Source organism: Leptonotus elevatus, chromosome 4 (genome assembly GCF_054856555.1).
Source record: "Leptonotus elevatus isolate MCC_2025b chromosome 4, RoL_Lele_1.0, whole genome shotgun sequence".
Lineage (NCBI taxonomy): Eukaryota > Metazoa > Chordata > Actinopteri > Syngnathiformes > Syngnathidae > Leptonotus > Leptonotus elevatus.
In genome coordinates, this window is record NC_141242.1 from 27,960,595 (window position 1) to 27,975,144 (window position 14,550).

General features: G+C 43.8%; 2 protein-coding genes across 6 annotated transcripts in view; one reads left to right on the top strand and one right to left on the bottom strand.

The window, feature by feature from the left end:
* The window catches only part of wwp2 (WW domain containing E3 ubiquitin protein ligase 2), a 119,967-nt gene extending 118,947 nt beyond the window's left edge, over positions 1–1,020 (top strand). For all 5 annotated transcript variants that reach the window (XM_086072599.1, XM_086072597.1, XM_086072600.1 and 2 more), the window contains one exon: positions 363–1,020. In XM_086072599.1, the coding sequence (XP_085928725.1) occupies positions 363–462 (100 nt within the window). In that variant the 3' untranslated portion in view covers positions 463–1,020. The remainder of the gene's footprint in view (positions 1–362) is intronic.
* Positions 1,021–3,748: 2,728 nt separating this feature from the next.
* ankrd34c (ankyrin repeat domain 34C) lies at positions 3,749–11,678 on the bottom strand. Its single transcript, XM_086074728.1, has 2 exons — positions 11,267–11,678; positions 3,749–10,793 (listed from the first exon to the last, which is right to left on the bottom strand). The coding sequence occupies exon 2, from the start codon at positions 10,750–10,752 to the stop codon at positions 9,166–9,168; it is 1,587 nt and encodes a 528-aa protein (XP_085930854.1). The 5' UTR covers positions 10,753–10,793; positions 11,267–11,678; the 3' UTR covers positions 3,749–9,165.
* Positions 11,679–14,550: the final 2,872 nt, after the last annotated feature.

Sequence of the window (14,550 nt, forward strand, 5' to 3'; positions counted from 1 at the left end):
GCAATGCGCTCATGTTTATGCAGAGTGGGACGGCCGCGTGCTCCATTCAAACGCTCCCTGTCCTGCCTCTTTTTTTGTCCCGCCTCCCCGACAACCACTGCCAACGCGGTGCTCTTGGGTGATGATCGGGTGGGGTATTGTCACTTTCAAACTTGTAGTGTGACTACACGTCCGATCCACGACACAGAGCAATTTTTTCGGGTAATCTGACAGTGCAACTGTCGTGAAAGACAAAAAAGCAGTGTAGTTTGAGCTCGGCATTACTCCCTTTGCTACAAAAATAGTTCACCAACACCAAGAAGCGTCTTAATTTTAGCTAATTTTGTTAAATAATTACCTTTGCTTCTTTATTTACTCCATAGCTTTAATCGCTTGGATCTACCGCCTTACAGAAGTTTGGAGCAGCTACGAGAGAAACTAATGTTTGCTATTGAGGAGACAGAGGGATTCGGACAGGAGTGATAATACAAGAAAATGAAACCTGCAAATAAATGATTGAGCTGGTTGGTGTTTTGTAGTTGCATTTGCATAATATCTGAAAATAACAGTCCTTCAAGCACTGCACCTTTAGGAGATCATGCCTAAATTGATCAATATTGTTAGGGCTGCGTGATTGAGACAGACAGAAGTTATGCGCAGTGCTCAATATAAATGACATTTTATATGCATAGTTATAAACGAGTATTTGTTTTAGAGTTTGGCAAAATGGCACAGAATTATATTAAAGTTCGCCAGACAAGATGATCACCAATGTAGGATAACATCCAATGAAGAGAAGCAATTAACAGTTTTAAAGGTGTGTAAGGGAGCCAAAATATTGAGTGTTATAAGAAGAGGAAATGATTGCATGTCTGTTCAGAGGAGAGACAGAGATTTCGTTGTGGCTCTTCTGTTTCAAAAGTTTAAAAACTTTGCTTTGTTGTTGTTTTTTGTGTTTTATTTTTTCCTGTTGATTGTGAATTTCTGCTAATTGTTTATCTTGTACATGAGTAAAATAAATAAAATTTCAATCTTGGACAATTTGAGTTGCTTTTTTGGAAGATCTAATACCTCATCTAAAAACTTTTAAATGTTTTAATTATTACATAAATTATCACAATTAACACCTCTCCAGGGAGGCGTCCAGGAGGCATCCGAACCAGATGCCCGAGCCACCTCAACTGGCTCCACTCAACGTGGAGTCGTAGCTCATCCCGGATGACTGAGCTTCTCACCCTATCTCTAAGGGAGAGCCCGGACACCCTGCGGAGGAAACTCATTTTGGCCGCTTGTATCCGGGATCTTGTTCTTTCGGTCACGACCCACAGTTCGTGACCATTGGTGAGGGTAGGAACGTAGATCGACCAGTAAATCGAGAGTTTCGCCTTTTGGCTCCGCTCCTTCTTCACCAGAACGGACCGATACAGAGTCCGCATCACTGCAGACACTGCACCGATCCGCCTGTCGATCTCCCGCTCCATCCTGCCCTCACTCATGAACAAAACCCCAAGATACTTGAAATCCTCCACTTGGGGCAGAATATACAGTGCTGCTCAAAAGTTTGTGAACCCTGCAGGCATGGTCAGATTTTTTTGTATAAAATATTAAAATAACCTTATTAAATGTTTAGTCATACCCCAATCTCGAATGCTGACATTGAAAATAATGGACTTGAACAAAAATAATTATATTATTGTAATTCATTATTGAGCAAAAGTTGATGATTTAAGAAAAACTCAGATTTCATGGGTGCAAAAGTATGTAAACCTCTCACTTAATTAGATATTGCACCTCCTTTTGATATGATAACTTCATCCAAACACTTTCTTTAGTTACTTATCAGTCTTTGACATCTATTTTGGGGGATTTTTGCCACTCTTTCTTGCAAGATGCACCCAATTGAAGGAGGTTGGATGGGAATCTAGCATAAACTGCCCGCTTCAGGGGTCGCCACAGTATTATGAAGTAATTTAAGTCAGTATTTTAACTGGGCACATCCATAACATAAATCTTGTTGTTCTTCAGACATTCCTTGGTTGTATTGCAGGAATGTTTTGGATTATTATCATGTTGCATGATCCATCGTCTACCAGGCTGTGACCTCACAAAGAACGGCTTCAGGTTATGATCCAGGATTTCACAATATTTCTCTGAATTGATGATTCCCTGGACTATGTGGAGTTGTCCAGGTCCTGAGGATGAAAAGCCAGCCCAGAACTTAACATTCTCACCTCCCTGCTTCACTGTAGGGAGAAGGTTATTTTGCTGGTATGCAAAGTTTACTTTTTACCAAACATGACTTCACATCTGTCCACAGCAGGGACTTCCAAAAAGCTTCAGGTTTGTCCAGGTAATCTCTGGCAAAGTTGAGATGGTCAGCTTTGATCTTTTTTGTGAGCAGAGGCTTCTACCTAGCAAGCCTTTCATGAAAGCCTTGTCGATTGACTTTTCTTCTGATTTTTGAAGCATGCACGTGTCCCTGATGCAGCAAAAGAGGTCTGCAAACCCCTCGATAAGATGCACAGGTTACCTTTCACCTGAATTATCATTTGTCTTGTGGGTCTTGTTGATATTTTAGAAGATCCTCCACTTCTAGGCTGGATTGTGGTAATTTTCAGTGTTCTCTAGTTGCAGATGATCAGCTTCACAGTGGAATGATGAAGCTAAATTTTTTTTAGATGACTTTATAGCTTTCCCCAGACAGATGTGCTGTCACTACCCACTTCCTGAGGTCCCCTGAGATTTCTCTTCCTCTCAGCATGACTGACCTGTATGGGTTCACCTGTGTAAGACTAAAGTGATGTGGTTTTGTCTCTGTTTCAGTCAGTGATGCACAATTTCTTTGCTTATCCTCTCATTTCATTTGTCCATTTCAGTGGTTAATTTAGCTACCAATCTGTCCTACCTGATCTACTTGACTGCTTGTTTTAAGCAATGCAGCTCAGGGTTCACTTACTTTTGCGCCAACATGAATTGACCAAAAACCCTTTTTAATTTAGCTTTGACTACACAATTGATAAAAAAAAAAAAGAACAATGCATTGAAATGCTAAACCTACACCTGTTTTATATATATATATATATACACACACATATATATATGGCTACGTTTAAGGTAGCATAGGTTTGAGCAATAAACATAATTACATGTATTAAAGTATAGCATTTAATAAATGTTTTCGTATGACATTTAAAATATTTGTTCTTGTCAAAATATTGGGGTAATTTTTTCCCCCATTTTAAATTATGCAAGTAGTTCATTGATTAGAAAAAGAGGAGGATGAGCGTGTGCAGTAGATCAAAAAATGTTGAAGATGCTCTTCAAATCTGGCGGGGGGGGGGGGGGGGGTATGGATAAAAAAGCCTTTTTTATTAAGTGATTAATCGTGATTGATCAAAATTCTAAGATGTGATTAATCAGATTTTTAAAAAATTTGTTTGACAGCTCTAATTTATATATATATCAGCGTAAATGAGTACACCCCCTTTGAAAAGTAACATTTTAAACAATATCTCAATGAACACAAAACAAATTTCAAAATGTTGGCAAGACCAAGTGTAATATACATCTGGTTAACTTATAACATGAAAGTAAGGGTAATACTATAAATTAGATTACAATTTTTTCACTTTTACTCAAATAAGGATGATGTAAAAATTAGTATACCCCCCACAAAAATGACTAAATCTAAACTTTGTATGACCTCCATGATTTTTAATCACAGCACACTCAATATCAATGTGAAATTTCGCCAGTAGGTGTCACTACATAAACACATGACACATACAGTACAGATAACAGACTCACTTCCTCTCTGGAGACATCAAAACAAATGGCCATCAACTCGAGAAGTCATTGCTTTTGGCATTTAAAAGAAATATATTGAACTTAAACTGTACAGATTCCTGAAATTCCCATTTCTATTGAATGGCTATTTGGCCTTCAAACAATATTTACAAGTGGGTCGAGGAAGTCTCCTTTCTAATTGGGGATCAACTCAGCATTTTACGTCATGGAAGAGTAAATAAATCAGGCATTCTCAAGAGATCGATATTTATTCTGAATATACAATAAACTGTGCAAAAATACAATCGATTACATTGTTGTGTTTATTTTAAACATGAGATGTGGAGACATTATGGAAGTTTTTATTATCTTAAATTTGATTGCCATAAGCGTGAAAGGACATTTGATCACCAAGTTATTACCAATGTGGCTTTAATGAAATTAAATATTCTAAGTACATGTGCTGTGAAAATGTAATGTGTAACAATGTTACAATGGCAACATTTATCCTTCTTTTCATCCTCCTCTGCAACAAAGTACCACAAAACATATCGTTGTACCTGCTTTTTTTAAGGCATATTATTAACTCCACGTGAGGCCAACATTAATGATGAACTAAAACACATTTTGTGACCAAAATGTTTGTAATCATTTTTATTTGTTATAAATAGTTTTTAATACATCAAATGTCCAGCCACTCTTGCGTGAGTCATCACCTTATCGTGTTGGAGGGGTTTGCGTGTCCCAATGATCCTCGGAGCTATGTTGTGACTGGCAGGGTCACCCATGGCAAACAGGTCCTAGGTGAGGGACCACACAAAGCTTCAGAAGCTAGCTCTTGGGGTATGGAATGCTACCTCTCTGGTGGGGACGGGGCCAGAGCTGGTGTGTTAGGCAGAGAAATTCCGACTAGATATAGTCGGATTCTTCTCCACACACGGCTTGGGCTCTGGTACCAATCATCTCGAGAGGTGTTGGACTCTCTTCCACTCTGGAGTTGCCCACGGTGAGAGACGCAGAGCAGGTGTGGGCATACTTATTGCCGCCTGGCTTGGCGCCTGTACGTTGGGGTTCACCCCGGTAGACGAGAGGGTAGCCTCCCTCCGGCTTCGGGTAGGGGGACGGGTCCTGACTGTTATATGTGCATATGCACCAAACAGCAATTCGGAATACCCACCCTTTTTGGAGTCCTTGGACGGTGTGCTGAAGAGCGCTCCCTCTGGCACTCCCTTGTTCTGCTGGGGGACTTCAACGCTCACGTGGGCAATGACAGTAAGATATAGAGGGGCGTGATTGGGAGGAACCCACCCCCCCCCCCCCGAACTGAACCAGAATGGTGTTCTGCTATTGGACTTCTGTGCTCATCACAAATTGTCCATAATGAACACCGTGTTTAAATATAGGGGTGTCCATATGTGCACTTGGCACCAGGACACCCTAGGCCGCAGTTTGGTGATCGACTTGTCGTGTCATTGGATTTGCGGCCACATTTTTGGACACTCGGGTGAAGAGAGTGGCTGAGCTGTCAACTGATCACCACCTGGTGGTGGCAAGATGCCGGTCAGACCTGGCAGACCCAAACGTATTGTGAGGGTCTGCTGGGAACGTCTGGCGGAATCCCCTGTCAGAAAGAGTTTCAACGCCCACCTCCGGCAGAACTTCTCTCTTGTCCCGAGCGAGGCGGGGGACATTGACTTCAAGTGGGCCATGTTCCGTGCCTCCATTATGGAGGCAGGCAATCTGAGCTGTGGCCGTAAGGTTGTCGGTGCCTGTCGTGGCGGCAATCTTTGAACCCGCTGGTAGACACCAGCGGTAAGGGATGCCGTCAAGCTGAATGAGTCGTATTGGGCCTTTTTGGCCTGTGGAACTCCTGAGGCAGCTAACAGGTACCGGCTGCCCAAGCGGAATGCAGCTTCTGCGGTCCCTGAGGCAAAAACTCGGACATGAGAGGAGTTCGGTGAGGCCATGGAAGATGACTTCCGGACGGCTTTGAAGAAATTCTGGTCCACCATCCTGCGTCGCAGGAGAGGAAAGCAGTGCACCATTAACACTGTGTATTGTGGAGATGGGGTGCTGCTGACCTCAACTCGGGACTTTGTGAGTCAGTGGAGAGAATACTTTGAAGACCTCCAATTCTGAGGTGGGCTCTCCTATCTCTGGGGTCGAAGTTACTGAGGTGGTTGGAAAGCTCCTCGGTGGCAAGGCCCCGGGGGTGGATGAGATCCGCCCAGAGCTCCTAAAGGCTCTGGATGTTGTGGGGCTGTCATGGTTGACACGCCTCTATAACATCGCGTGGACATCAGGGACAGTGCCTCTGGATTGGCAGACCGGGGTGGTTTTCGTCCCAGTCGTGGAACCGTGGACCAGCTCTACACCCTCGGCAGGGTCCTCGAGGGTGCATGGGAGTTTGCCCAACCAGCCTACATGTGTTTTGTGGATTAAGACAAGGCGTTCGACCGTGTCCCTCGGGGAGTCCTGCGGGGGTTGCCTCGGGAGTACGGGGTACCGAGCCCCCTGATTTGGGCTGTTAGGTCCCTGTACGACCGGCGTCAGAGTTTGGTCCGCATTGCCGACAGTAAGTCGGACTCGTTCTCAGTGAGGGTTGGACTCTGCTTAGGCTGCCCTTTGTCACCGATTCTGTTCATAAGTTTTATGGACAGAATTTCTAGGCCCAGCCAAAGCGCTGAGGGGTTCCGGTTTGGTGGCCTCAGTATTGCATCTCAGCATTTTGCAGATGATGTGGTGCTGTTGGCTTCATCAAGCCATGACCTCCAACTGTCACTGGAGCGGTTCGCAGCCGAGTGTGAAGCAGAAGATCAGCACCTCCAAATCCGAGACCATAGTCCTTAGTCGGAAAAGGGTGGCGTCCCCTCTCCGAGTCGGGGATGAGATCCTGCCCCAAGGGGAGGAGTTCAAGTATCTTGTTTTGTTCCCGAGTGAAGACAGGATGGAGCAGGAGATCGACAGGCGGATCGGTGCAACGTCTGCAGTGATGCGGACTCTGTATTGGTCCGTTGTGGTGAAGAAGGAACTGAGCCAAAAGGCGAAGCTCTCGATTTACTGGTCGATCTACGTTCCTACCCTCACCTATGGTCACGAACTGTGTGTCGTGACCGAAAGAACAAGATCCCGGATACAAGCGACCAAAATGAGTTTCCTCCGCAGGGTGTCCGGGCTCTCCCTTAGAGATAGGGTGAGAAGCTCAGTCATCCGGGAGGGATTCAGGGATGAGCTACGACTCCACGTTGAGAGGAGCCAGTTGAGGTGGCTCGGGCATCTCGTTTGGATGCTTCCTGGATTTCTCCTGGAGAGGTGTTACGGGCATGTCCCATTGGCGGGAGTCCCACGACCCAGGACACGCTGGAGAGACTGTGTCTCTCGGCTGGCCTTGGAGCGCTTGGAATCCCGCCAGAGGAGCTGGTTGAAATGGCTAGGGAAAGGGAAGTCTGGGTTTCCCTACTAAAGCCGCTGAGCACGCGACCCGACACCGGATAAGCGGTAGTAAAGTAAATGGATGGATGGATGGAAATGTCCAGTCACTCTTTCCGCCCCAATTTTCAATTTTGAAGGCACTTTGCACAATTTTGCTACAGTCAAATTTCTTACCCAACGCTACATCTTGACTCCAGAGTAAGCCCGTTGTTAGTGGCAATTAATTACATATGCACAAAGTGCACAGTCCCTCCATATTACCTCGCCATGCAGGGGTATTTCCTTTGTGTATTTGTGTGTGTGTGTCTGTGGTTGTGTGCTTGCGTGCGTGCGTGCCATTACTTGTCATTTACATTCAAGACTGTAATACATTTAAAGCAGAAATAGTGTCAAAAGATCAACCTCAAGGTGGGAAGCGACAAAAGGAGGAAATATATCTATATTGCTGTGGTAACTTCATTTTCCAGTTCGTTATTCGATAACTACACGCCTGTGAGTCTACACAACTGAACTACTCATGGATGTACTTCCCGACAATGCACACTCTAAAAAGAGAAATAATTAACCAATTTAAGATTAAACCGAATTGTTGACCAATTTATAAAATTGCTTCAATTGGTAACACACGATTGAATTAAGTTAATCCAAAGTGAGTATATTAAGTAGGGATGGGCGAGTACCGATACCAGGACACATTTCACGGTATCGGTACTCACGACGGTTATCGATACTGGTATCGGCCCCGCTCTTGTGACCGTTTTTCGGTGAGGAGCTAAAGGCTGAAACGGTTATTTTGCATTTACTGACCGCCTTAGGGGGCTCCAGTAAGAGAGCACATAGTCTTCAGTGGTACTCAACAATTTAATTAGCTCTGAAGTGCAGACATTTTTGGGATATTATATAGTATATTGTCATTGACTACTGCACTGCTATGAGCAAATTAAAAGCACGGATTTCAAAACAAGATATAATTAAACATTACACACTAAACAGCTTGAGGAATTCTTAATACTTTACTGTATTCCTTAAAAGGAAGTTGTACAACCAGATATTTATATATATCTATTTTATTTGTTTCATTTTATTGATCTATTTTTGGAAATTCGTTTTATTGTGTGCTCTATGCAAATTAAAAAATATAATTGCCATTAGCTCATTTGCTCCCAAAAATGTATAAATATGTTCTATTTTAAATGTTTTAAGTGTCCCAAAGAAATAATTTATATGTTGTTTTTTGTGTGTGTGTTTTTTAATGCTAGAGCATACAGAAGGCTTTGATGCAGCCTCTGACCTGAACAGGTCGCTTAAAGCAATGGAAGTTATTACAAAAAACGGCCAGCAGTTGGCAGCAGATTATAAGAGATCAACCATGGCAATGTTGCAAACAAGCTGATTTACCCACAGTTCTAAACAGATTTGTAAATAATGATGAAATTTAGCTATATTCTAATGCTAATGCTGAAAAACAAAAACTGATAGAAATATGTTTTTTTCTGATGAAAGAAGAGACTCTAATCTTTATTTTGGTAGGTTCCATGTTTTTATAGCAATAGAACACAATTTTCTGTGGGCCTTGCAAAATCAGTCAAAATCCAGTAAAACAGCCGGGAGCGAAGGGGGTTGCTTCAGTGAAAATGGCTGTGAGTTAATGAGTTAATTTAATTTGCGTAACGGTGTCGGTCATAAAAAAAAGTGGTATCGAACATCCCTAATATTAAGTTTAATTAACTAATAATTGAACATATTATATTTACTTTGGATTAATTTAATTAATGTAATATATTTACTTTGGATTAACTTAATTTAAACGTGTGTTACTACTTTCTCTTTTTAGAGTGTAGCCCTAGCTAGCTAGCATCAATGGCTACAGCCAAGCTGTGGCAGGGTTCTTATTTTCTGGACCTGGATTTGCCACCTCTGGAGTGTAGGCTGTTAACACTAAAAATGCTGCATAAACACCCCTAGTGACTAATGAGCTAACTCCTCAAAGTCAGACAGCTGCTTCATCTGCTCCACTTGCATAGAATGCCTTCTCACAAGCTTCTTCTTGCACTTAAGCCCGCCTCTCTTTGGTGTGTTTGGTGCTACTGGTGCTAAGGATCGAATACCACTTGCCAAAGGCGAGGATGGCTTGCTACTGGCGCCAATGTCAGGAATGGGAGGGTTGGGGTTGACATTGAGTCGGGGCAGGTGGCCCGGCCTGGTGTGGGAGATGTGATCTAGGAGCAAGGTGCCGGAGCCTCTCCTCTCCAAGAGGCCCGGTGGATGCCGGCGTACGGTGCTGGGTGAGGACGTACTTGCGTTGCTGTCGAGGGACTCTCTGGAGCTGGTTAACATGGCCAGAGGGGAAGTGTTCAGTTTCTTTCGCTCCACTGGCACCTTTGGGGAGTCCAGAATGACTGAGTCAGAGTAGAGCTGCAAGTCTGAGTCGTAGTGGTCGTTCCCGTGTCGCCTCTTGTGCAAGTTATCTCTGAGACTGGGGTGCCCGACGCTAGCACTCTCCTGCTCGGCAGGCACGGTGCTGCGTCGTGCCAGGGGCTGGTGCTGACCCAGCGATCTTTCGTAGGCTGCTTTCGAGGTCGGGGGAACTGACATCGAGATTGTCATTTTGCATCCTTGCTCGCCCACCAGTGGGAAAGTGCTTTCTTTGCCGTCCACGCTGTTTTGCCGAGACAAAGTGGCCCTTTTGCTCAGAGTCAGGCCGTTCACACCCGCCACCATGTCCTTGTCCGAGCTGGCCTTCTTGCTTTCGTCATGGCTGTTCGCCCGTTCGGCCAAAACGGAGGGCGCTATCAGCCCCCACGGCTCCGACTGCAGACGCTTCAGCTGAGGTAAACGCGCTCGCTTGTGGCTCATGAAGCGCCGCGTGGGTGACGTGGGCCCGTTGGCCAGTGTGTTGGCTGAGCAGGATGTTTTCAACTTAGTCTGGAAACTGAAGACAGTATTTTGTTGCTTTTGCTCAATCGTGGGAGATGCAGCGATGTCGATATCAGAAGGCGAGGTGCAGTATGCCGGGGAGGCCTTTTCAGCCAGCTCTGGAGACGGAGGAACATTTAGATACTGTTTGGTAGTTTTGGTGCCAGATGGCGACTTATCGGTGGTGATAATAATAACCTCTTTGCCTTTAGCTTTGCAAGCATCCAGGAGCAGCTTCAACGTTTGCTTTTCGTCTGCATTGATGGCATAAACTAGTGCAGAAGCCCCGCACCTGTCCTCCAGGCTGGGATCAGCCCCGTTGTTCAGCAGATGGGCCACCACCTCGTGTCCCGCCTTGTGGACGCAGGCATGCATCAGGGCACTCCGGCCTCCTTTGTCTTGTATGTTGGGGTCTGCCTGGTTGTCCAGCAAATATTTGACCAGCTTGGACTTGCTGACGCTCTGCTGATCACTGTGCGTCGATATGCAGGCCACCATTAGGGGCGTCTCGCCACGTTCATTGCTCTCATTGATGTACGCGCCGCCCTCCAGGAGGAGTCTGGTGAGCCTCAAGCGTCTGAGCCACACCGCTTTCAGGAGCGAGTTCCCGTCTGTGCGCAGCTCCAGAATGTCAGCCATCGCCCCAGCAAGCACAGCTTTTCTCTGTGTAGACTTTACAGCTTTGAAGGGAACAAAATCAAAAGTACAGTACACATTAAAAATGTGTTGTCATGCTGAGGAAACACCAGCAGGTGGCAGTTGGACTATCACAAAAATTAAATGATGAAAGACTCTTGACACAGATGATACAAAACATAAATCGAAGATGTTGTCAATAAGAGCCAGCAGTAGTGATTATGCAAACATATCTGTTTCTGTCACAGTAATAGTGAAAAATAATAAATTGAATCAGCTAAAATCATCAAGTGAAATAAAAGCAGTAATGCTTCTATATTTGTAGAAGCTGGCCACACAATATACACACGCCATCCCTTTAGGCATCTATTTATAGAGCTAATCTTGTTTTATTAGCCAATCAGTGGTTATTGCCTGTTAGAATATTAAGTACAGTATTTATTTGGATGCTGAGGCGGTTACACGTTCAAAGGGAAATTCTGTTTGAACACTGAATATAATCATAGATTGGTCTTACCTGGTCAGAAGACAGGCTTCCCATGCATGCTCACAGGCAGCCTCTCTGTGTCATAGCAGGATGGGAAAAAACGAGCAATTCAAAATACAAACTTCACGAGGGATTGTCCCCCCCAACCCCTTTTGTGAGCCATCCACACCTCGCCTCGGTTACAGCCGGGGCGCCTACCCTTTGTTGTGATATGGTGGGACGCACATGAGCACACTTGAGCGCGGCTTTTGTGTATTCAGACGCCTGAGTTCCGACGAGGAGGATGCTTTGGATTCTTCTTGGTGTACACTCAAGGAGAGCAACCTGGAGACGCTGCGGGTTATAAATAACTTACTTTCGTAGCCTGTTGAATGAAGCGTGTGCGCTCTTGACGTCAGAGCGTACCCAAAATACACGTGCGTCTGACGAGAACCTCTGCGCATGAGCCGCACATCCACAGCGCACGCACACGCACGCACGCACACAAAGGCAGTGTTGACATGGAAATAAATGCTTAGTGCGTGCATTATATTGTAGATTCAAAAAGAGGGAGATCATTTTTAAATGAAACGAGTCGTCATGAAGTAGTTCGTGCCTATAGGATAGCCTAAATGAGGGTATGACAAATAATCATATAGCGGTATGTTATTCTTTTGAGTGTGTGCGCGCGCGCTGTGTATAGTAAGTCTTTCTTTAACAACTCTCAGAAGGCTCTTTCTTGTCATAAGTATAATGGAATAATCAAAACTTCGAAGTGTATAATGCAGTGTAATGCAGTCTCTCATGGTACTATTTGTAACTTAGTTTCAGAGAGGCATCTATCACCATCACAGCTTGCTAAGAGTAGACTACATTTAAAATCTTGTTTTTTGAAGTTCTGTTCATTCTTATTCCATGTTTTGTCTTGTTTTTTTTTAAATAAATAAAATACCTTTTTTTTAAATAAATAAAATACCTTTTTTTTATTACACCTGTATTTGGACCCACCTTTCTCTACCACAACCGTGAAAGCTCTCAACTTATAAAATGATGCTCTCGTTTTACTTTGTTGTCTGTTTATTGTATGTGTGAGAAGTTGCTGTTACACAGTACATTTTGTAAATTTTACTCTAAAAAGACTATATTCGGTCCCACACTAAACAAAGTAAACCTTTACACCTGGAATAGAATAAAATAAAAATAAAAAACACAACAACAATAAAACACTCAAGGGTTCAGAGTCGATCCCACAACCTTAAGAATGGAAGACAGCCACTCTACCACTTGAACAATGCTAGATTTATTTTTAGCCAACATACTGTGGTGGATGACTGGTTAGCACGTCCGCCTACCAGTGCAGATGACGTGAGATCGAGTCTGAGCTTTGGCATTCCTGGGTGGAGTTCATTTGTTCCTCCCCGTGCCTGTGTGGGTTTTCTCCAGGTACTTCGGTTTCCTCCCACATTCTAATGACATGCATGACAAGTTATTTGAACACTCTAAATTGTCCCTAGGTGTGATTGTGAGTGTGACTGATTGTTCGTCTCTGTGTGCCCTGGATTGGCTGGCAACCAGTTCAGGGTGTACCCCACCTACTGCCCAAAGGGAGCTGGAATAGGCTGCAGCACCGCCGCGACCCTTGTGAGGAATAAGCGGTCACAAAAATGTTTGGATAGATGGATGGATATTGCTGATGTGTCCCAAAGGAGACCAAAAATTGAGGTATACGAGGATTCCACCTGACACCTGTGATATCTTGACACCAAGTAGGAGTGGCATGGGTCAGTATTTAGGTTGGCTGTCTCCCAACCTGAAGGTTCTGTGATTGTTCCTCAACTCTTGAGGTTTTTGTGTGTGTGTGTGATTATTTTACTCTCTTCCGAGTATCAAGTTGACTCTGTTTAGACTGGGACCGAAATAGTCTTTTTCAGAGTAAAATTTACTCTACAAAATTTACTGTGTACAGAGCTGGACTTATATTACTTCTCTATCGGCGATATACATAAGCTTACAAAATAAATTGAAATTGCTTTTTAAGATTGCTATATTAATATTTCAATATTGTTTATTAAGCCATTTGTGTAGAAACTGTTGACATTTTATCGTTTCAATTTAATTATAACTTTTGATTTTAGTTACAACTGTTTAGATGTAGTCATAACTGTATTAACTTACTCAGTATAGCTTGATGAGTGTACTAAATGTGACGGAACGTTGGAAGATTCTTTCTTTCCTCTTATCTGAGGAAGAGAGTGTGTTAAAAAAGGTTTCCTGTGCAAAGCTGTGTTTGATCTGTGGATGTGTCTGTGCTGTCACAATTTATGCTCATTTTTAAAGGACCTTGTCTGGTTCCACATCAATGGGCCAGTATCTGGGTTTAAACTCAATGTGTTTTAATGATATGCTGTAAAAATGTAAAAGTCTTATCTGCTTCCTTCTGTCGTCATGTGTATTGAACTCAGGGCTTAGAAAAAAAAGGGGGGGGGGCTGTATCGTCGTATCCTGAGGAGGGGTGAAGGAAGGGTGAAGGAAGCGTTGTCAAGATAGTATAAGAATATTGGGAGTCCGCTGAGAGAGCACGCAAGCGAGGAGCAGTTTGTGCTTTTATAAACCCGCTGTGTCCCGAATATTCTGAAAATTAATACTTTGAAGGAAACCTGATTCAGCGATCTACATTCTGATTTCTGATCTACAAAACACGCGGAAAACTTAAGGATACTTTTCCAACAAAACACATAGGAAATTGTTGCGGCATTACAATATGTACCCAAAACCAAACAGACAAAAGACATTAAACAGTGCACGTTGAAATTAGTTAATATATATAGGAATAAATATAGGAGTAAGTATAGGAATCTCTCTCTCTCTGTAGAAAGCCAATGTCATTGTGTCAGTAACATTAGGTAGTGGCTGTGTGTGTGTGTGTTAGGGGGGGGGTGTTCAGAGTCATTGATTAGCCTGGCTGCTGAGGGGACAAAGCTCTGTCTGTGCCGTGTTTTCACCGCCTTGAACAAACGGAGCCTTCTCCCAAGAGGGAGCAAGGTAAAGAGGCCATGACCAGGGTGTGAAGGGTCGGCAATAATCTTCCTTGCACTCCTTAATGCCCTGGAGTCGTGCAAGGACTTGAGGGAAGGCAGGAAGCAGCCGATCACCTTCTCCGCAGAACCAATCACCCGCTGCAGCTTGGAAAGATCTCTTGCCGCCTTGGCCGGGAACCAGATAATGATGGATTTTGTGAGGATGGATTCAATAATGGCCGTATAAAACGGAACCATCATAGTTCTTGACAGATTGTATTTCCATAGCTGCCGCAAAAAAAAATACAGCCTCTGCTG